This window comes from Apus apus, chromosome 18 (genome assembly GCF_020740795.1).
Source record: "Apus apus isolate bApuApu2 chromosome 18, bApuApu2.pri.cur, whole genome shotgun sequence".
Lineage (NCBI taxonomy): Eukaryota > Metazoa > Chordata > Aves > Apodiformes > Apodidae > Apus > Apus apus.
The window spans coordinates 8357265-8379058 of record NC_067299.1 but is presented as its reverse complement, the minus strand read 5'-3'; the positions used below and the strand labels follow the sequence as shown (position 1 = coordinate 8379058).

General features: G+C 47.5%; 2 protein-coding genes across 5 annotated transcripts in view; one reads left to right on the top strand and one right to left on the bottom strand.

Moving 5' to 3' along the window:
- Nucleotides 1-321: 321 nt before the first annotated feature.
- Nucleotides 322-12502, bottom strand: EIF4H (eukaryotic translation initiation factor 4H). 2 transcript variants are annotated; one of them, XM_051635782.1, is made up of 7 exons: nucleotides 12391-12502; nucleotides 6125-6306; nucleotides 5133-5197; nucleotides 4927-5026; nucleotides 4221-4286; nucleotides 2338-2496; nucleotides 322-2220 (listed from the first exon to the last, which is right to left on the bottom strand). In XM_051635782.1, the coding sequence occupies exons 1-7, from the start codon at nucleotides 12447-12449 to the stop codon at nucleotides 2084-2086; spliced, it is 768 nt and encodes a 255-aa protein (XP_051491742.1). In that variant the 5' UTR covers nucleotides 12450-12502; the 3' UTR covers nucleotides 322-2083. The 2 variants fall into 2 exon arrangements, with proteins under 2 accessions (XP_051491742.1, XP_051491743.1); XM_051635783.1 differs by lacking the exon at nucleotides 4221-4286.
- Nucleotides 12503-13697: 1195 nt separating this feature from the next.
- The window catches only part of MYBBP1A (MYB binding protein 1a), a 63959-nt gene continuing 55862 nt past the window's right edge, over nucleotides 13698-21794 (top strand). For 2 of the 3 annotated variants that reach the window (XM_051635716.1, XM_051635719.1), the window contains exons 1-8: nucleotides 13994-14082; nucleotides 14307-14478; nucleotides 14890-14973; nucleotides 15368-15442; nucleotides 15848-15955; nucleotides 17025-17215; nucleotides 17491-17658; nucleotides 18978-19095. In XM_051635716.1, coding sequence (XP_051491676.1) covers nucleotides 14917-14973; nucleotides 15368-15442; nucleotides 15848-15955; nucleotides 17025-17215; nucleotides 17491-17658; nucleotides 18978-19095 — 717 coding nt within the window. In that variant the 5' untranslated portion in view covers nucleotides 13994-14082; nucleotides 14307-14478; nucleotides 14890-14916. Of the gene's footprint in view, nucleotides 13871-13986; nucleotides 14083-14306; nucleotides 14479-14889; nucleotides 14974-15367; nucleotides 15443-15847; nucleotides 15956-17024; nucleotides 17216-17490; nucleotides 17659-18977; nucleotides 19096-21794 lie in introns of those variants that run through there. The other variant, XM_051635718.1, reaches the window with a different exon arrangement.

Sequence of the window (21794 nt, the reverse complement as noted above, 5' to 3'; positions counted from 1 at the left end):
GGGCAGCAGAGCCCAGCCTGGGGGAGACAGCACCAAGAGCTCCCCCACCTGCAAGCTACAGCCCTTCACACCCCAGCTGGAGCCTCAGCAGTGACACTGAACCCACAGCACAGAACTTGGGCTCACTCCCCCTTGCCCACAATTTTTACTTCCCTGTGCCCTGCATGTTCCAGGACCTGCTTAGATTCCTCCCTCTTCTCCTCCCCACCTTGTTTAAGATGGGTCTCATATGCTGCCTCCCCATACAATTTAAAGCAGCAAGTTTCCAAATTAACACCAAGGGGGGAGCCAAGCTACAGCAGACTCAAATAAAGACCAATGTTAAATATTACTTAATGTTTTCTTTTATTTAAAAGATCATTCACAAAATACCATATCCATAAATTTATTTTGTTATGAAGCAGAATGTGTTAAGTGTTTGGAATTCCTTTCTTTTTCCTTTTTTTTTTTTGTTTTTACATTTAAAAGTCACTGTCTTAACTAGAGGTGAGTTTTTAATATGGGAATTTGTTCTTAAAATCTTTTCCACATTGAAGATGTAAATAGGTCAATTATTGGTTTGGAATACAACCACACAAATGCATGTCTGTCTTAAATTAAGTATTAAGTGTTAGACAAATGGTTCTTATCTCAGAAGCAGAGTGACAGGCAGAAGGAAGGAAAGAGTAGTTCTGTAAATTGCTGGGACTCTGACATGACAAAGGTAATTTTAGGGAAGAAATTGTCTACTAGCAGTGATGCTGGCAGTGCAGCAGCCATGCCTCCAGCTGCTCTTGAGAGTCCTCTGCTGTGCTGGCTGGTCTGAAAGCTGTCAGCATCAGGGGGCCAAGACTTCCTCAGGCACTGGGATATACCCACACCTCAGTGTTGTACACCCAGGTTTTGCTTTTAAACATTAATGATCTCTCTGCTTTGGCTCCAACCTCCCCTTCCCTCCCTCCTCCCACACAACACTGGCAAGAAACATTTCAAGCAAAGAGATGCAGCAAAGAAGAGATGATTTTTACCCAAATTTCTACAGGAAGAGAATCTAGAGCAGAACAATTTCTAACCTGCCAATTTTCAAGGTATTCTGAAAGCAGAGATCTTAAAACTGTACATCACTGGGCAAAGAAATGCAGGGGTTAATGGTGATTACATACTGCATGGCAAAGTATACACTCCTTCAACAAAAATAAAAAAGTCAGCTTTATTTGTAGAAACTTCATTTAAAAATTTACCAAACATGTAAAACCCAAAAAAAAAAAAAGTAAGCAGAAAGAGCCAGTGAGCAGTTGTGCTCAAATAGGCACATTTTTGCAGCACTAACCTTGAGCTCAGGGCTGTAGCCTCATACCATTTTGAAATCAGCAGACAGCCACCAGCTAGAGCCTGCTGGCAGATGCTTCATCCCTAGTGATTCCACCACCAATTCACCAGGCTTCCTGTCAGCCAATTATATTTGCACCAATTAAATCAATACTTCCTGGTAAGCTGTGTGAAAGGGCAGTTACCCCCTCTCAGTTTTAGAAGGGGATCTGCTGTGTCCAGTAACTCTGTCACCAATTGTCATAAATGGTATTTCACTACTTGGTTAGAACTGTAAATTTCTGTTCAACTCATCTGGACTCTCCAGTTTTCCTCTTCAGAGCCACAGCAATACAGAACAGGACAAGCAGGTCAGAAGAGGAGCACTGAGGAAGTAAAAGGAAACAGTACAGGGCAGTAACTAAGTCTAACCTGTGCTTCTAAAGTAAAATAAACCCAGAAAGGAAGAAGCTGAGGCAGCACCTTTATCCAGAGACCTCCACACTCGTGGAAGCAGCTACCCTGCCTTATCTACTGGCAACTGTGCTGCTTGGAAGGAAACAGAAGAGGGAAACTCAGCACAAAGCAGGCACTAGATACAGCAAAGCCAAGAACGTACTAAAAACCACTTGTTAACAGCTGACATGCATTCACAAGCTCTGTATTTTCAGTTTCAAAGAGGACAAATGCCAGATGGCAGGAATGGTAAACTGCAGGGTTGACATTCCAGCAGAGCTAGTCACTCTGTACTGTCTTGCTTTTTCTCCCGCCTCCCCATTCCCTCTCAACCTCAAACTCAGTCGTGCTCTTTTACTACTTCCTCCCGGGGCTTGGCTCCACCAAAGATGGCAGAGTTGGGGTTGGCTACTTGGTTGAGGGGGGTAGCAACTGTTCGAGGTTTGAGCTGGAGTCGGGGTCGCTGTGCTCTTTCCTCTGAAAGAAAGAAGGTGAAGGTTTTAAGGTCTGTCAAGGGTAGCAGCTTTAACCTGACCAAGGGAAGCAGGAGCCTCCTTCACGAAAGCTTAACCACAGCAGATGTGAAGAGGTTACCTTCTGTTGGCTCTCTGAAATCCATGGAAGACCCACGAAGGGGAGGCCCATCTCTGAAGCGGCCGGTGCCGCCGCTTCCCATGGAGGCACCTGGTGGTCGCCGGTCCCCAGGGCGGGTTCCTCTACCCCGGCCTCCCAAGAAGTCATCATCTTTGAATCCTGAAGATGGAAGACAGTGGAATTTAAAAGGGCAGATTCTGCAAATGCTTTTAATCTAGAGTTTTATCTGGATGACTGGAAAGCCTCGCAAGTCACTGCTGCCAGCCCAAGAGGATGCACTGAGAGCCTCTGTAGTCAGATTGCTTCACAGGTCTCTTAAGTTGGAGAGGAGTCACAGATTCCATCAGAAACAAGTCCACCATGGAACTATCCACCTGGATGTTTATTGGGAGTGTTGGGGAGGGCATCAAGTGAGCATAAAATATGAGCTTCAGCCAGACATTAGATGGTTAACACCATTAGCTGAACTGAGAGGTAACACCAGTACTCTGAGTACTTCTGGAGCCAGAAGGTGACTCTGGCTACAGCCTTGGCGTGAGATCTGCAGGAGCAGAGCAGATGGGAAAACAGCCAGGGAGTAATGAACTATACACTCCTTATAAAACACAGCCTCTGCAAAACAGAGCAAAGCCCCAAGGGTTTTTAGTTGTACTATAAACTGACCAGGCATTTACCAGACTAATTAAAGAGCTGATGAAGCTCAAACAATTCAGACTTTAAAGATTATCCTCCAGTATCTCTCCAAGCCTCCATTTGCATTCCCTGTCAGGAGGATACTTCAGGCTACCTGGACACCTAAGGGGAATATACTCAGTTTTTCAGAAGCTGCCTGAAAGAGAAAGTTGTTTTGCTCCCACTTGGGATTTTACTTTCCACTTCAGTATTTGGCAGAGTTACACAACTGTCCTTCACTTCAGTGCCAAGAAAACACCTTTAGAGACTTGATCCAGAGCAAGGCTGTATAACCTGAGAAGAAAAGCTTCTGTAGCAACTCAGACTTATTTAAAAGCTAAATTTTTGGCTCACAAATCACTCATCCAGCATTAACAAGCTGAAATGCATCTGCACTTGCAGAAGCTGCCAGAAGAGGCATAAAGCTATGCCAGCAGAATGCTCAGCTCCAAAGGCAGGTGAAGCACAGCACTGTAGCAAGCCTCCTCTCTCCAGCACCACGCTCCACACTTGGTTACCACTCCCATTCTGTCCATTCCACTCATGCAGAGACCAGACATTGCAAAGTTGCACTTGTCAACATCTCCCCATCAGAAAATGGACCAAACCCACCAGTCAGAGGACAAAAGCAATTGTGGTAATGTCATCCTGGACAGAAACTGAGTGAAAAACTCAGTGGCTCCAGCACTACCTTCCAGTCAGCAAGCTCAGTCATTCGCTGCAACTTGCATAACTGTAAAAGGTCTAAAAACTTAGGAACATTTTGCACTTAGAAGTGCTTTGCAACACTATCACATTTTTGGAGAAGTCAGTTGCTCCAGGGATACACAGGTATTAATGTCACGTCTCCTTAGGAAGGTGAAAACCTCTGCTCTGAAAGAATCCAGTCTCAGCTTTTCCACATGATCTGTCTGTTTCTGCTACTATTCAGAAATGTGGCCTCATGTTTGAGAAATACTTCAAACCTAGACAACATAGGCTGCAGTTGAACAAGTATTTTGTCCTTTAGGATTGTTTCCTAAAGTCTACAAGCAAGCCTATTTCCTCTAAGGCCATGGAAGATTCCACTGAAGAATCCCACTGCAGCTGTGGGATGTCCAAAGTTGGCAATTCAATCAAAACAGCAATGGGGACAAATGTAGCTGACATGAAAATGAGAACACTTCTGAGCCTTGTAGGCTGCCTATCTGTAGAAGTTTTAATACTGATACCAGAATTGAAGTCATCTCTGGAATCCCATCCACCTCCTCTGGATTCTCGGGAACCTCCTCCCATTCCTAGGAAAAAAGCCACAATTGTGTTCAGGTCTGAAGCTGTGGGAAAGACTGATCAAGGGGACACCAAACCAAAGTTCCAGTCCTTCAATATCCAAAGTCATGCTGCTGGAAAATCCTTTTGTTTCAGCATTACCAAGTTCCATTGCACAGGAACAAAAAATCAGTTTAAGTTAATAAGCAGTCAGAACAGTTTCTCTAATACATATTGGACGGAAACCTCTGGTGAGTCTAATTCAATTAAACTTCAACTACAGCAAAGGCTGTTTTTGCACTGGAACAGGAGAATCCAAAAACAAGTGTTTACATCCTTGTGCTTACTTAGCTTACTCACTTTTCTTACATCATAATATAATAGTAGCAGATCAGACTGATGGCCTTAGGATTGTCCTCTGCAAGCCACTGTACATTAGTAGGGGTATTGGTCTCACTTCCTGGGCTAGGAGTGACAACACCATCAGCTTTTGGACACAACGCAGACACTCCAGGAGCAGCAGCAGCTAGATTAGGAATGTGTGTATCCATACAAAGTGTCTCCTTCCTATATAATATATTTACTTGCATGCCTTGTCTCAGCATTAGCACCAGAAGTCATAACTACAACCATTACATTCAAGAAGCTATTTAGAAAAGTGGAAGTCACCTCTGTCTTCAGGCCCGCCACCTTTTCTGAAGCCAAAGCCTCCTTTATCCTGTTTTCTGCCTTCCGCTATGTCCACTCGGAGTGATCGGTCACCCAAAAGCTGTGAAATACAGAGAAGCTCTTCAGAAGGTACCACCTGGGCAGCCAAGGAGTTTGAGCCTTTTGCTTATCTTTTGATGTCACAAATGAATTGCAAGTATACTTACTGCACCATCGTACGTAAGAGCTTCTTTGAGTGACTCCACCTCATCGAACTCTACGTAACAAAATCCTGTAAGAAGAACCTCACAAGTTAATAGCAGCACTTTCAAAGGCCTCTGTAAGAAGCTACTCTTCCTGCTTCCCTGCTCATAGTCTCCCTTCTCTTCCAAACATGAGCTATGATATGGCTCAGCACCAGGGATGTCCCCATCAAGGATGGGGGCAAATCCTGCAGCCCTGCCCTGCATGGGCACCATGGAAGAGCTACGAGCCTAATTAATCACCTTTACCACAGGGTTCTCATTACTGATTAGATTTGCTCTATGTCTGTAGACAGTTATTTAGCCAAACATTGACATTTGGTTACTAATATGTTAAAACAAGTAGCTGAAGTACCTGCTTGGCCAGCAGCCTGATTTTGTGGCATCACATCATTTAGTGAATTTTTTTCCTTTTCTGAGACCTTCTGTTAAGCCTTTTCCCCCCCTAAAAGTAACCCATACACACCCTTTCCACTGGCCAATTCCAATGGAAATCAGACTTCAATCCTCTCCAACAGTTGCCTGAATGGCTCATCTACTTGCTTTTGATCCCTGCTCACAAGGAGACAGAGCTGAAGAAATGGGGGTATTCTGAACTACGCAAAGATTGTCTAGGTAACAACACTTCAGGTCATGAATCATAGGTGGGTCAGACACTTCAGCTTTGTTACAATTTATACAAGAAAAACAAGCTCTGGGGAAGTCCTTTTATGGCAAGACAAATATGACCTGAGTCAGGTTAGTTTGTATCTTAAGATGATGGATGTAGCAGTGAACCTCATTCCAATAAGATGTTTATTTCATAGTCAATGAGAACCCACAACACAACCTAGAGAACACAGATCAACAAGCTAACTATTGCTGTAGAGTCTGTCATTCCCCAAAGTGACTTTAGAAGCACCTCATCTCCTCCTACAGGTTACCCAGCTGCAACTAGAACAGCTCTGAAGGCTCACCTTTAAATTTGTCTGTTTCCTTGTCTCTGACTAGTCGTACACTCCTTACGCTGAGATCCTTGAAGATGGCATCTATGTCTCCTTGCACAGTGTTGAAGGGCAGGTTTCCCACGTATGCTGTGAAAGGGGGTTCTGTTGGCAGCTCTTTCTGTTTGCGGGAACCAAGGCCGCCACCACGAGAGCTGTTGGAAAAAAGCACCCGTGTCTCTGGAAGGTGACTCCCAACACAGCCAGCAACTACATAGCACTGCTCAGGTGCTGCCTGACTTCTTGGAAGTGGGTTTTTCCACAACTCCAGGCAGTTTTTCTATCCCTTTGCCTGTACCTGCCACCTCCACTATCAGCCTGCTCCTTTCTGGCATTACGTGAGGCAGAACTTCAGTGGGAAAAGAAATCAACAATATATTTAAATACATGACAGGGGCACTCAGTAAAGAAGTGATAAATCCTATGGAGACAGGCTGGGAGAGTTGGGGTGTTCAGCCTGGAGAAGAGAAGGCTCCACGGAGACCTTAGAGCACCTTCCAGTGCCTGAAGGGGCTCCAGGAAAGCTGGGGAGGGGCTGTTTACAAAGGCTTGTAGTGAGAGGACAAGGGGCAAATGGATTAAAACTGGAAGAGAGATTTATTTTAGACATTAGGAGGAAATTCATTAGTGTGAGGGTGGTGAGACACTGAACAGGTTGCCCAGGGAAGCTGTGGCTGCCCCATCCCTGGCAGTGTTGAAGGGCAGGTTGGATGGGGCTTTGGAGCAGCCTGGGCTGGTGGGAGGTGTCCCTGCCCATGCAGGGGGGTTGGAACCTGATGATCTTTGAGGTCCCTTCTAACTCAAATCAGCCTGTGATCCTATGAATGAACTTCTTTCCCACAACCCATAAAGAAAAGCAACATAAGGTTCTCTCTAGTGCCTTATACTCAAAAACATTACTTCTTAAAAAAACAAACCATATGCCAGATTTTAAAAATAATTTATAGCAGTGAAGAAACACTTGCATGGGACAGGCTCATCAGCTTATCCTGAAATTAAGCTGGATTCAATGCTTTTATCTCAATAGTATATTATCAACATCCACTCAGCAATCATCTAAATTATTTCAGCAGCCTTCAGCTTAACAGAAACATGTCCTCCTGATTCTGCAGTTATTGCCACAACTGTCAGATACCTGGACTGGAATGCTTTGAATTGAACACCTAACAAAACCACTTGGTTGAGCAAGGTGTTCTATGGCAGAGAAACTCATTTCAGTGCTATTAGGAAGTTTTGTGAATCACAGGCTGAGTTAGCTAGGTTGTCTTTCCCCCTCAGTTTCAGTTAAGGATCTTGGCACTGGCTGCTATGGAACTAGACTGCACCAGCTCAGTTCTTCACTGTAGTCATGTAACACCCCTGTGTGTTCATGTCCTGTACAGCCTCATCTTCCCAAGCTACCTTTGATCTCCTCAGCAGAGAGCAAGATGTGCACTATGGGCACAAGGCAACTTTGACTTAGAACTTCTGGATTTCTAGACTACAGGATGCCACTGCTGCTGGTTCCAACCACCTGCCCCACCTAAGCAATCTCTGAACTTTACCTGAGATGCCCACCTACTACTCTGTCCATGTTCTCTTCCACACCTTATTTCCAACTGGACATTGCTCACATCTGCTGCCTTTCCCAGAGGCTCACTGGGCATTTAAAAGCATGATGGAACACAAAGTGTACCAAATCAGGACTTGCTAGTGTGACAGGGACAAATCAGATTTCTGCAGAGTCCCACCTAAAATACAGAAGGTCAAATAATTTCATTATTTCTTTTTATTCTGGTTGGTTGCATGCAGCCAGAAAAATCCATGGGGCAAGCAAGGTACTTGTCTGCTTTTTTTTTTTTTCCTATTCCAGAATAAGTATTTTATTACTAATGTAGTTAGGTTAATGGTTGGACTTGGTGACCTTAAATGTCTTCTCCAACCTAAATGATTCTATGAATCAGATCATGCAGAAATCTTGAATGAGACTCCTTAACTCTTCCTGGATAAGCCCATAATTGGTGCCTTTTTATGGCAGCAGCTCCATGCAGGAGTCACTTGTCACCAACACTAGCAGCATTCTGCTCCATGTACTTCAATCACTACCTACATATCTTTAATTAGTGTCCACCCAGGTTGACATTCTAGCATTTTCTACAATATTCCTCATCTGCCTTTGTCTCATTAACAAGTCAAAAACATACTGGAGAACTAAAACTGCAATAGTTGGGTGCTGTGTATGTATAGCAAACTTAACTTTATCACAAGGCCAAGTTTAAAGGAGGAAGTCCAAGAAAGCTCTGAAGAATTATGTAACATGCAACATCAGTTCCATGCCTTTACCCTTAATTCTCATCTCTGGTCTTACAAACAGCTATTGAAACACCAAAGGAAATCTTATTATTTATGTATTTTATAGGAACATCAGCATTGCTCCAGCTGAGCTTAAAAGGAGCACTGCCTTCTGCACGTATTCAGCATGTTCCTTGAGCTGCCAGTCATCTCCTCCAGTGAACTGACTGGCCTGAAAACCTTGCCCTAAAACTAAATTTTCAGCCAGATCAACAAGATGATCTGGAGAGCTGCAGAGAGCACCTCTGCCAGCCCAGGAGGGAGAACAAAAGCAGGGGCTTGAGCTACAGCTTTCAACAGCAACCTCCACTCAGATCAATTGGAGCTGCTTCTGAAACCACACCCTCAAGTTGCAAGTCCCAAAAGAATTCCTTGTGCTACAGACAAACCTTATTTCTACCATAGCATACCAGAACTTCACGGGGTGTGTGTGTAAATTCATGTCCTATTGTGCAATTCCTACTGGTCATAAGTCAGAAAACGAAGTATTATTTTTTAATTTGATCCACTAAGGCCTCAGTTATCAAATCATTATATATTTGGTATTTTAGGCTCCATTTTAGGAATAGGAATGGTCAATAATTAGGTTCAAAACTAAATTTCCTACAGAATCCAGGTATATCAACACAAAAATGAACTGTTTCTACACTTCCCTGCATTTTTTCAATACTAAAACAGCAAAATGGAAAAAATAAGGCTGACTTCAGTAACTAAAGAATGAGATTAAAAGAAGATGCTCTTTATTTGTAACAAAATAGGGCAAAAGTCAACTATAATTAAAAACATACCTGAACTAAGTGAACTGGGTCAGAGCAAAGTGTTAAATGAATATTTGCATGTCCCACTCACTGCAACTTTTGCTCAGCCAAAATTAGGTAATAATTATGCCATTTTAGTGTGGGAATCTGAAACACAACTGTTTAATTTCTTTTTCAGAAAACCAAGGCAGGCTGCTGAGGAAGAAAGCTTGCCCTTAGCAAATGCAGAAGCAAACACCCCTATAATTAAGACTTACTTTGGGGTGAACCAAGTCAATGACAACATAAAGCCACATTAGAGTGAAAGAACAAGAAGTTATCATTCTGAAGCTACTCGTTTATAAAGTTTAGTTATTCTCTCCAGAAAACAAGACCTGTCAAAAGTTGAAAACAAAGAATATTCTGAAAGCCAGGATTTGAGTTTAATAGCCTTTCACTAAGGATCAAAACAATAGCTCAGTATTTATCTTTCTGCACAGCACTGAGACAACAGCCTGACTGGATTCCAAGGCTGGTGCTTCCCCAGAGGCAGCACAAGGCTCAGCAGGATGCAAGTTTTGTGGAGCTTCTCTCCAAGACCACAGCTTGAAATACATACCCCACTTATTCAAGCACTCCAGCACAACTCCACAGTAAGCACTGGATGTCTTCAGCAACAAGCTCACCCAAGCCTAACTGTTAGGAGACACTGATTAGCATGACATGGGTAAGACAGAGGACCCCAAATGCCAGAAGGACAAAGCCTAGCTCTCCCTTTTCACTTCCTTGCCCATCACAACAGGATTGGATCTCAGGCTCTGAGGATGGTGCCCAGCATTAGTGACCTCAGTGCTTTAAGCCACACCTAAATAAACAGCTTATGAGCAAGTCAGGACTGATAAATACTGAGTTTCCTTCAACTCTGAGAAGCTCTACAGATGTTGAGAGTTTCAAGTAGGCCTCTGTATGCTTAAGTACAAGTTTTGGTGTCGAATTTTGGGCTCCAAAACCACTTACCAAAAAGTTTTCATAGTAAGCCTTTCCTAATCAATGTCAGCAGCCTGTTTTTCATCCAGAATACAGTGACTCCTGTGTCCCATAGTGTTATGCTTCAGCTCTTAACCAGGGCACACCAGCCATCTCAGGGGTAGTAAAAACCCCTGTCTCATGATGCCACAGTCTCATCCCCTTGTTCTTCCACCACATTTTGAAGAGTGGGAGAAGGAGGCAGGCATCTTACATCTGTTAGAACACACTGGGTACCACTGTTTTCTACCTGTCACAGGTCCCATGCACACTCTCTATAAAGCCCAAGGGTCATGCAAAATGCAACTTCCAAAAACTGTTGTATCTCAACGGAGTCTGCACTATTCTTACAGTCATGGAACACCTAAATATGAGCAGGAGCCACCTGAAGTCAACGTGGGATTCTTTCAGCAGAACCTTCAAGCACAGTCATGTTTTCATCACACTACATGGGATGGGACTTTACCTAAAGCACCCAGACCTGTTAAGGTCTGAAATAATCAATTAGCTGATAGCAACTTACTAGCAATAACAAGAAATTGGATGCAAGCACAAGTTGCACTCTAATCCAAGTAGCATCTGAGGCTTCAAACTACAGCTCCTTCAGAGCAGGTAGACTTTCTCATCTGCAAAGGCATCTATCTACTAATCAGCAGCATGCCTTTGGTTCACCAAAACAAGTCTCCACTTCTTGCCTAAGAGCAGGTTAACTACTCTATTAAGGAAATCTGAAAACGAAAGTAACCTTTTATTACTTTACAGAACGTGCCTACATTGACTGCAGAGTAAGAGCTAGATTTGAGTGTCAAGTGCCACTTGAAGCTGCTCTCAAGGTTATTTGTTACAGATTTTAAGAAAGAACAGAATTGTAAGTGGCTACAACATCTGTTTGCTGTGGGACATTTCTTCAGACACAAAGGGTATCTACACATAAAAATAACCTTGCAAAGCCTGAGTGTCACAGTGTTCCCAAGGACAAGAAAACTTACTCCTGGTGTAAACTCAGCCCTAACTTCTTCCTGCTGCCCAAAGTGCTTGAAATGAAACTGATTTATTCCTCTAGGAGCAGACAAGGACAAGAACACTGTTAACCAGGAAACACCCCTTGGAAGATTACATTGTAAAATACTGTTTAAGATTTTTCTGCAAAGACAATTTATTTCATAATTTTATGCCTACCGTTTTATTTCAGAGCACTCAGGAACTTACACAGCACCAGCCTTCAAAAAAAACCCAATTACTAATTGCATCCTCCTAACCTGATTTAAGACTAACTTGGTAACTGCTGGTTATTGCTTTTGTAGCTCCCCTCCACGGGCGCTCTCCAGCAAGGAAACAGATGAGACAAGTCCTGTTTCTAAGGATCAGAGATTTGGAATCAGCACCCGGAGCCCCGGGGAACGCTGGCCGGCGACTCTCAGCTTTCCCCGACCGGAGCACCACAAAGACCTCCCATTTCCTCCCCACTGCAGGCATCACAATGCTCGCCCGCTCTCGGGGGCGCCGCGGCAGCTCCCCCCGCCGCCTCGCCATGAGAAGCCCGTCCCGCCAGAACGGGGGCCTCTCTGTCCCCTCTTCCCATCTCCCGATCTGTCCCTGCCGGAGCTCCTCACGGCCTACCTTGGCTCTGGCCCAGCACCACCCTAAATCCCCCCCCCCCCCCGCCCTCCAGTCTCCTCCGGGCCGGCGGGAACACAGCGACACCCTCCTCCTCCCGCCCCTTCCCGGCGCTCCCAAGTCGCCAGGCCCTAAACCTTGCGGCATTCGCCCCGCGTGGCCGAGGGGACGGCCGTTACCCCCTCCCGGGGCACCACAGCCTCCTCCCTCGCCTCACAACGCGGGCCCGCCAAGGCAGAAAAGGAAAACGCGCCCCGCCGGGCTCAGCCCCGTTCCCCGGAGAAGGGAAGGCGGCGGGGTCAGACAGGCTTTGAAAGACTCCTAGAGGCAGCGTCCCCCTCCCCACCCACCCACCCACCCTCCCGCCATCTCCACAGGGGAAGGGGCAGACTAGGCCCTGCCCGGCCGCGCCCCCTCCCCGCTCGGCCACGGCGGGCGCCGAGCACCGCTCCCTGCTCCGGGGGGCGGGAGCCCGGGGCGCTCCCCAGCCGGCCCAGGCCCTGGCGCTGCCCGCAGCACCGCCCTTACCCCCGGCCGCCGCCGAAGCTGCTGTAGGCCCGATCGTCGTAAGGGTCGAAATCCGCCATCGCCAGCTCAGCCTCCTCCCCGTGCGAGCGCCGCAGGGCCACGCCCGCAGGACCCCGCGCCGCTTATATACGACGGAGCCTCGGCCAGGGCTGCCCTCGGCGCTGCCTGTCTCCAGCTCACACGCCCCCGCCGGGGCTGTCCGCGCCGTTGCCTGTCGGGAGGCGCTCCCGGTTACCGGGCGCGGTGCTGCCCTGAAACAGACACCCCCCCCCCACACACACACACCCCCCGTTCCCGGGGTGGCCTCCGGGGGTCAGGGCTGGCCGCTCCTTGGCGGGACAGCCCCGGCTTTGGGCGCGGAAGGGAGTTTTTTGGCGCTGGTGCCGTGTCCCCGGGGCCGCTGATGGGATGGAGGGCAGGGAGGGGTCGTTGCGCTTTGGTTCTCTTTTAATTAATTCTCTCTTAATTAACTCTCTCTCTGCGTGAGGGGCGGGAAGGCTAAACGGGAGCGGCCCGTTGCACGGCTGCTGGGGAACGGCGCGGTGTTTTATTGTGGATAAAGACAGCGGGTTGCCCCGCACGGCGAGACCCCCGCGGTCTGGAGGGGCAGCCGGGTCGGGCGGTGCCGGGTCGGTCGGTGCCGGGTCGGTCGGTGCCGGGTCGCCCCCCCGGGGGTTCCAGCCGCCCAGCCCCGCGGGGAGAGGAACCCAGACCCCCCCCCCCCCCCCGGGGCAGAGGGGGGCACGGAGCGACCACCGAGGCGTGCGGGGAAACGGCGTGCGGGACCGGGAGGGGGTAATGGCGCTGAGGGGTGGGCTGGGGGGGAACCCTGAGGGGCTGGGGGGGAACCCTGAGGGGCTGGAGGAGAGAGGGGCTGGGGGGGAACCCTGAGGGGCTGGGGGGGAACCCTGAGGGGCTGGGGGGGAGAGGGGCTGGGGGGGAACCCTGAGGGGCTGGGGGGGGAGAGGGGCTGAGGAGCTGAAGGGATCGCTGAGGGAACACCGGGCTGCGGGGTCGCGGGGCGCTGCACCCCGCGGTGCTGCGGGCCCGGCCGCCTCCAGCCGGCGGATCCGTCCGGTCCCGGGGCCCGGAAGGGGCGGAGCGGGCCCCACGTGCGGGGCGGCGGGGCCCGGGAGCCGGCATGGCGGGGCTGCGGGGCGGCACGGCGGGGCTGCGGGGCCCGGTACCCGGCACGGCGGGGCGGCAGGGCCCGGTACCCGGCACGGGGGGGCGGCAGGGCCCGGTACCCGGCCTGGCGGAGCGGCAGGGCCCGGTACCCGGCACGGGGGGGCGGCAGGGCCCGGTACCCGGCCTGGCGGAGCGGCAGGGCCCGGTAACCGGCCTCTCCGCCGATCCCCGCGGGCTGCTCCGGCAGGGCCGCGCCTTCCTGGACTTCTTCTGGGACATCGCCAGGCCGGAGCAGGAGGTGCGGCTGGCGGCCACCGAGAGCCTCCTGCGGCACCTGCGGGAGGGCAGGAAGGTGAGGCCGGGGGGGCGGCGGGGTCGGAGCGGCTCTTCCCCCGCGTGTGGGCCCGTGGGGCCGGGTGTGTGTCCGTCTGGCAGGACGATGGAGCCGGGTGTGTGTCTGTCTTGCAGGACGACGAGCTGCAGTACACCCTGCGGCGCCTGGTGGAAGGGCTGGGAGCCACCCGCGAGGCCGCCCGCCCGGCTTTCAGCTTGGCCCTGGCCCAGGTGAGTGTTTCCCGCAGCAGGCCCCTCGCTGACCCCCCTCGCCCACCCCCCTCGCCAGCCCCTTCCAGCTCCTGGGCTCCCGCTTTGCTGCTTGTGCTGCTTGCGGGTGGCAGAGGAGGCTTTTGAGGCAAGCGTAGGAAACCTCTGCGGTGTGAACGGGTGCTCTAGGCTGCTCTAGAAGCACTGCCCTTCTCAGCCTGTAAACTCTATCGTTCCTGCTGCAGAATTCTGCCCCGCTTCAGGAACCCTCCCGGATTTGCAAACTCTGACCGGGGTTTTCGAAGCGTGTGCTGCGTTGAGAACTGTTGTGACTCCTCAAAAACTGACCTGCTGCTGGTACTGGGCTGGTTCTGGTGTGAGATCTGAAAAGGCAACTCTTTAACACACACTTCAAAGGTTGTTGGTTTGGTTGTTTTGTTGTGTTTTTTTTCTCCGTGCTGCTTGAGTCTATAAACATAGTAAAGAGTTGCAGCACTTGGAATCATCTCAACTAACAAGAAGGTTGGTCAGGCCTTGCCCATGCTGAAAACTTTCATGACTTCTGTTGGAGGCTGATGCAGCTGCAGCAAAATGCTCTCATTATTAGCCCTTCTAAGTCATGTATAGAGAAAAAAAGAATACCAGCAGGTGTGTTTAGTCTATGCTAGTTTGTATTCCAACACATCTCTAGTTGTCTCTGCTCCAGCCTAATAAAGCAGCAGATGTGCTGCTGTGCTGAGCACCTGTTGAGCTCTGTTTCAGCTGAACTTAATGCTGCTTCATAAAATGGAAGAACTGCAGACTGAGCTAATCCATCCATCTCCTCAGGTTTTACAGGCTTTTGAGGAAATTTCAATGTGCAGTGTCCTGGAACAGATAAAAGAAAAACACAATCTGGAAAAAGTGAAAAAGGTGAGTCAGCTCATAGCAGCATTGGCTATTTTAAATTAACCATTCTCTATGAAGGTGTGGTAGCTGGATACTATTATTTTGGTGTTCCTTTTAAGGCCAGTAACCATAATGAAATAATTGAAAGATCTGTAAAAACTGGAAGTTGATGGCATTGTTGTCTGGGATTCATCCATGTGACAGATCATCTAGGGCAGTTCCTAAATTCTTTCAGTGCAGGGGGTTATTTTTCAATGTGTTATCTTCCAACAGCAGGATGTTCAGGGCTAGATCTTCCAGCCATCTTGTTCCACTGAAAAAGAGAGCTGTAGCTGAATGTGAGATCTAAGTGAAGTGGATTTTTAATGCCAACCCTCCCCCCTTTTTTTTTTTTTTTGTGTTTGTTTTTCCTTTTCAGAAACTTGTGAGAAATGCTGCTTTTGGAAACTTCTTTGGGGTTATGGCTCTGTTTCAGTCTGGCAGGCTTGTTAAGGTAAGGTTGCTGCTGTTTGTCAGTGCTGGTTCTAGGGCTGAAGTGGAGAGAGGGTCTGGAGAGAAAGACAGGTCGTTGGTGAGTGGATAAGATAGAACTTGAAACATCAAGCTCAGATAACTTATTTTGCATTATCCATGGTCCTTTTGTGCCTTTTAAATGTCTGTTCCTGAGTAGAATGTAGGAGTTATGTCAGGCAGGAGTTTCCTCCTCTCCTGGGTGGAAGGGATCTGTTGTCAGCCAGAAAATAAAATGTTGGGGAAGGCTGAATGGCCTGTCAGGAAGCAATTGTGTAGGTTTCTTATTACAAGTAGGCATAAGGGTCTCAAGAGAGGGTTATTACCTGAGCCTCCAGCTTCATCTTGGATTTATGTCCTCTCTCTTTGGCTTATCTTCCCTTCCTAGGACCAGAAAGCTCTGCTGGAGAGCATCCAGCTTCTCCAGCAGCTGGCACATCACCAGGCACATCTCAGAGACCTGCCTCGCAAAGCTCTGATTGACATCTTGTCTGAGGTACAACCACAGCAGGTGGTGGGTGGGAGGAGGGAGGACTTTGCTCTGGGGCCTGCATTTTCCTTACTTTCTTCATAGGTGAAACTTAGAGAGGTGTCATGGAAGAGAGAGTTTGAACAGTGGAAGCTGTTTCCTGTGTTGTCTGTGGGCAGATGCTTTTATTCTGGGGAGGATGCTCTGCTTTAGCTTACTCTGATTTCATCATGGACAAACCCAGAGTCTCTTTTTTTTCCCCAGTTGATTTGCTTGGGTGGAAAGTTAGACTGGCTGCTCTTTTGAATATGAGTTATACTGAAAACTCTGGATAGCAGACCTTTTTTATGCACCAGGGCTGGGCCTAAGGTTGAGTTTTGGGCTGTTGGGAGTGAAAGGGTGTAGGGACATGGAGTAAAGGAACTCTTGAGTATGTAGTAAAATAAGGTTTATTTATTTCCTTCTTTTATGTACATATTGTTTGAAGTTGTGAAGACTGAGGGTTTTGAATCAAAATTCAATAATGTTTTGTATGGAAGTGTTCTGGGTCACTTAGTCTTAATGTTAGGTTTAAATGTATTTTGAATCCAATCTTTAAAAAATACAAAACAAAGCAGTTTTTGTGGGCTTCTTATTTTATTGATGAAAATGCTGGATCCAGTTTTCCCTAAACCCACTGAACACAGTTGTTTACCAGCAAATCTTCCTGAAACAAGCAACTGCTTTTGGGGAACTATCATGAAAAGCTAATGCCAGAGGGTTTGCTGCTCTCTGGGCTGCACAGCTGTGCAGACAGGAGCACTCAGACAGCAAGAGGACAACTGCAGCTGCAATCACTTGAGCAGAATTGCTCTCTGATGACAACACATTGTCCTGCTCCACATTGTTAAGCACCTGGGGACTGTCTGGCAGGACTGGGCACCTCCATGATGTAGTTTTGGTGGTCTCACCATAAAGATGATTGCTAGAGTTTCCAGAACACTACAAGCTTTTAGTGAAACGCCCTGCAATGCAGATATTTAAACATAACTGCACATCAAGTTAGTAAAATACCCTCAGATGTTTCTCAGATGCTCCCACCTTGGTTCCCACCTAGGTTCCTGAAGCTGTGTTTGAGGAGGTCTTGTTTGACATCTTGCGAGGTGACCTCGCTTCAGCCTTTGCATCTCCAGAGAACCTGCACCTTTTGCTTGTGGGCATACAGAAATTCCCCAGTGTTCTGAAACCTAAAAATGTGAAGAAGCTGTTTGGCTCCCCTACTGTGGTGAATGAGCAAAATATTCCCAGGTAAGTTCTGAAATATGGGGCATTAAATGTAACATTCATGTTCTCTTGGCTAGTGGTGAGGGAAAGGTGGCTTTCCTCTTGATACCTGCCTGCATTTGCCACTGCAGGTGCTCTGAAAGGTTAAGTGCTAATTCTTGTGCAGGTGTCTAAATTACAGCTGTGTCATTTCTCCCAAGAGGCACAGCCTGCAGTGCTCAGGAGATATTTAGCAGCATGAACGTGGCCTTCAGCAATCCCCTTCCAGGCCACATCTCATGTTGATTTCTCTCTTCTAGACTTGTAGAGCTTCTGCAAAGTGCAGCCAAGTCTGAGAAGAAGGACAAGAAATTGCCTGGTTTAGTGTTTGATTTGCTACAAGTTTCACTGAAGGAAGGTGCCTTTGAACTGTTCTGGAAAGAAGGTGTGGAGAATGGGGTGTTGAAGGAGAAATCAGGACCTGTGAGGTTTGTTCTAACGTGTTATTTGTTGTTTTCCATATTACCCTTCTGTTTCTTGCTCCCACCTTTCTTCTGCCCTGTGACAGGGTGAAATATATTGTTTCTCATGAACAATATGACAACACTTGCTTTTGGTCATTTAGGTAACCATGAGAAACTTTATTGGGAGCTTGAATCCAGGAGTTAGTAAGATTTCTCTTAGAATTCTGACATATAATGTATTTAAAGTTAAATTTAATTAGGACTGCATGTAAAGGTAATGCACCTTATTGGGCATAAAGTTGTCTTCAATCTATAGCTTGCTTCACAAGACCTGTCAGAGGAGCTGTGCTGTCCTTTTATTTCTGAGTGGTTGAGGTGGAGAGTAATTTGACTTTAACAAGGACAGCTCCTGTGTAGACAAACCCCAGGTCTGAAATTTGTGTCTGGTACTGCTGGATTTGTGCTTTGTGAGATGGACTGAGTTGAAATGCCTGGATATGTTTATGTTCTGACATGGGCATGTTTGCAAGGAGGACGTGGCAGTGGCTGGCATCACAACTGTAGCTAATTCAGCCCCTTTCCCAACTCTAATACTAGATCTTTGTCAGATTACAAAAATATATTTTTGTATAAAAAATGATGCAAAATCGAGAGCACAAATCTGCAAGCATTTTGGTGGAGCATAGTTTAATTTGGACCATAGCAAGGCAGTCTGTGGCCAGGTTTAAACCTTTTTTTTGAAGAGTTTAAAAGTTGTAGAGATGCACCTGCAACAAATTTCCTTAACATATTCCATGAGTATCTCAGTGAAAGGAAACCATTTCCCAAGCCTGAGCAGTGTAAGTGTTGGTTTCCTTCTTGAAAAAGTCTGAAAATGCCCCTTGTATGCTCAGAATTGTTGCTTTTTTTGGCCTGATTTCCTGCAGAAATGAGACTAGTGTTGTCTGTCTAAAAACTCCTGAGCCCATTGGGCAATTTTGATTAGATTTGACAGCAAGTTGCTGTCAAAAAGGGGTCAATTTGTGCAGCCAGAAAGTTTTTACTGGGCCTGTGGCAATTAAATATCAGGGGAGAAGAGATCCAGAAAGTGTCTTGAGGGAGGACCTGCTGGGGAGGACTCATTTAGTCCTAGACAGCAGAGGACCTGCTGCAGGATCTTGACAGCTATGCTAGGCAGGAGAAAAGTGTTGGGCAGTAGGATTTTTGAACACAGAATCCATGAGTTTTTGATTTCTGCCTTCCTGCATGATCTGTACAGCCTGTCCCACCACTTCTCTCTCCCCCTGGCATGTGGCTTTCCTGCTGTGCCTCTGCCTGAGGGAATCTTCCCTGTTTTCCTGCAGTTACATGTGCTACCGGTTGCTGGGCAGTGCTCTCCCCTTGCTGTCTCTGGAGCAGCTACAGATGGTTCTCAAAGGGAAGGTGATGCAGCACTATGGAGAACACGTGGTGAAGACTCAGGTAGGTCTTTGGGAAGTACTAAAGACCTTCTCTTAGTAGAATTCCCTTCCCCCTTTCTAGTTTCATCTCATTTTGTATAAAGAAAGTTTATGTGCATCAGAGCCCAAAAACCAACCCTGTCCTGGGCTGCATCAAAAGCAGCTTGGCCAGCAGGGCCAGGAAGGGGATTCTCCTCCTTTACTTGGTTCTCGTGAGACCCCACCTGGAGAACTGTGTCCTGTTCTGGAGCCCTCAGTGTAAGAAGGACATGGAACCTCCTGGAGGGAGTCCAGATGAGGCTGTGAAGATGATCCAAGGGCTGGAGCAGCTCTGCTCTGGAGACAGGCTGAGAGAGTTGGGGTGTTCAGCCTGGAGAAGAGAAGGCTCCAGGGAGACCTGAGAGCACCTTCCAGTGCCTGAAGGGGCTCTAGGAAAGCTGGGGAGGGACTTTTGACAGGAGCAAAAAGTCAGAGGACAAGGGAGAATGGATTAAAACTGGGAGAAGGGAAATCTAGATGAGACATGAGGAGGAAATTCTTTAGTGTGAGGGTGGTGAGACCCTGGCCCAGGTTGCCCAGGGAAGCTGTGGCTGCCCCATCCCTGGCAGTGTTGAAGGGCAGGTTGGATGGGGCTTGGAGCAGCCTGGTCTGGTGGGAGGTGTCCCTGCCCATGCAGGGCACATGCAGGGCACATGCAGGCCATGCCCACCTGCTGTCCTTGGTGTTGCTGAGAAAGCTGTACCGATGGGGGAGGCAGAGGAAGGGCAGCCCTCAGCATGGTGACAATGTGATTTGTCATCCTTTAACAGTCCTTTTGATTTTGTGTGTCCAGAAGCTCCTTTTTGTCTGTCATTGTGCTGGGTGTTGTTTGAACAGTTGAAGGCAAAGACAAAAAGAGACAACTCATGCTTTTGTTCACGTTAGTGCTTGTTTCAATAAGCACATCTGAGGTTTAAGCACAAATTTTATTTGGGAATTGGATTTTGCAGCTCCTCTTCCTGCTTTCCTCCTGGGAAGCCAGTAAACAACCCAGCCCTGCAATAAAGCAAGGGATAAAAAAAGGGGCATATTGATAAAAATGGGCTTGACTTGTGGGAACATAATCCTAAACCTCCTCATATGGGCCCAAAAATCATTGCCCTTTCTTGGGAGAAATAGGACTATGCTTTGATACCAGAGCAGAGAGACTGCAGTGATAAGATGTGTGAATAATGCTTACTATGGTGCCTCCCTTTTCTCCAGGGTTTGTCCACTGGCTCAATTGTTTTCCTGTTTCTTGCTTTTCCTGCTTGTTGCACACTGAATTAGGATGTGTTCTTCCATGGGCATTAAGAAATGTTAATTTATTTCCTGTCTGCAATGTACAAATCCACTGAAGACAGTGATTGACTGAATTGAAAGAGAAACCCTTAAGAAGGAAGCAGAAAAGGTCTTAGTTTGAATTTGCTGATGTTGTTTGTGTGGGTTTGTTTTGTTCGTTGACAGGGGTTGTTTGTTTTGAAAAGCAAACACTTGTTGCCTTGTGCTTTTTTAGGCCGTTCAGGTTGTGGCTGGAGATGGAACTAGAGGAGGCTTGAGTCTGATACTTACTGACAGTTATCTTCTGGAATCCACTTATTTACAACAGAGAAGCAAATGTTCTTGATTTGCTTTTGTTAAGAGAAACCCCTGTTGAGAGTTACTAGCCTGTTTCCAGCAGTCTCTCCTGGAGTTTTTCTCCCAGTTTTCAGCCTGATGCACAAGTGTTGAGTTCTCCCAACAGTGGAAGCAGAAGCTTGCTAAGTTGTGCTTTGTGTGAGATTTCTTGCATGGGTATTTATGGTACAATTGGATGGATTTGTAGTTAATTAAGAATTTATAGCCCCTATGTTTAAAAGAGCAGAGTTCCCTGGGCTTTCATTACTGTTTCTGCTCCCACCAGGTCACTGTATTGATTGTGACACTGGACCAACAAGTTGTTTTATTAATTTACAAAAGTTGCATTCCATTTTTGGAGCAAAGCCACAATTTGCCCTCTTCAAGCTTTCTCCTCTGGTGCTTTTGTTTTTTTTTTCCCCAGAACAAATGAGTGGGATTGAACACTGTGGGCTGTGAAAAAACAGAAGAAAATGGGACGTGTGTTGAGATGGGACATGTCCTGGTGATCTGCATGATGCTGGGTGGTGTTCCAAGGCCAGCAGCCTGCCAGCTGTGTGCCTTGTGGTCAGTGGCAGAACTGAGGATAGGACTTAGCACAAAACAGCAACACCTCAGGGTGTGGTTTTTAGGTTAAAGATGTCAACTCTCACTCCTTTCAGCACTTCTGAGACACCAGGGAGAGGAGGTAGGATTTGTTCTACCCACTTGAGGTCAGGGAGGAAGGAGGTAGGATTTGTTCTACCCACTTTAGGTCAGGGAGGAGGTAGGATTTGTTCTACCCACTTTAGGTCAGCAGGCTTCAGGGCTGCTAGATGAGACAGGAATTGATGTGGGGGAGTTTACGAATCAAGGGAAAGTCTAAAGCCAAAGTAAGAGCAGATCAGCCCTAGGAGCTCAGCTGACTTGGCCAGCATGTGGCCCAGCCTGCTGAAGTCTGACTGTTTGGAAAGGTGCAAATTAAAGGGTTGAAGTTGGTAGATGACAGGACTTTGTGGTTGCTGATGGTGGTTGGTCTTTTGTGAGGAAGGCTGTGGGGTGGAATCGATGACCTGCTGTATGCTTGTGACAAATGTTCAGGTGTGA

Excerpts from the sequence above, each read along its gene's own strand:
- EIF4H (XM_051635782.1), bottom strand. The coding sequence starts at position 12,449 with ATGGCGGATTTCGACCCTTACGACGATCGGGCCTACAGCAGCTTCGGC. Across the intron at positions 2,497-4,220 it reads CAGAGATGACTTCAATTCTG|GATTCAAAGATGATGACTTC; the intron begins GTATCAGTATTA and ends TTCCATCTTCAG. Across the intron at positions 2,221-2,337 it reads TTTCAGAGAGCCAACAGAAG|AGGAAAGAGCACAGCGACCC; the intron begins GTAACCTCTTCA and ends TCTTTCTTTCAG.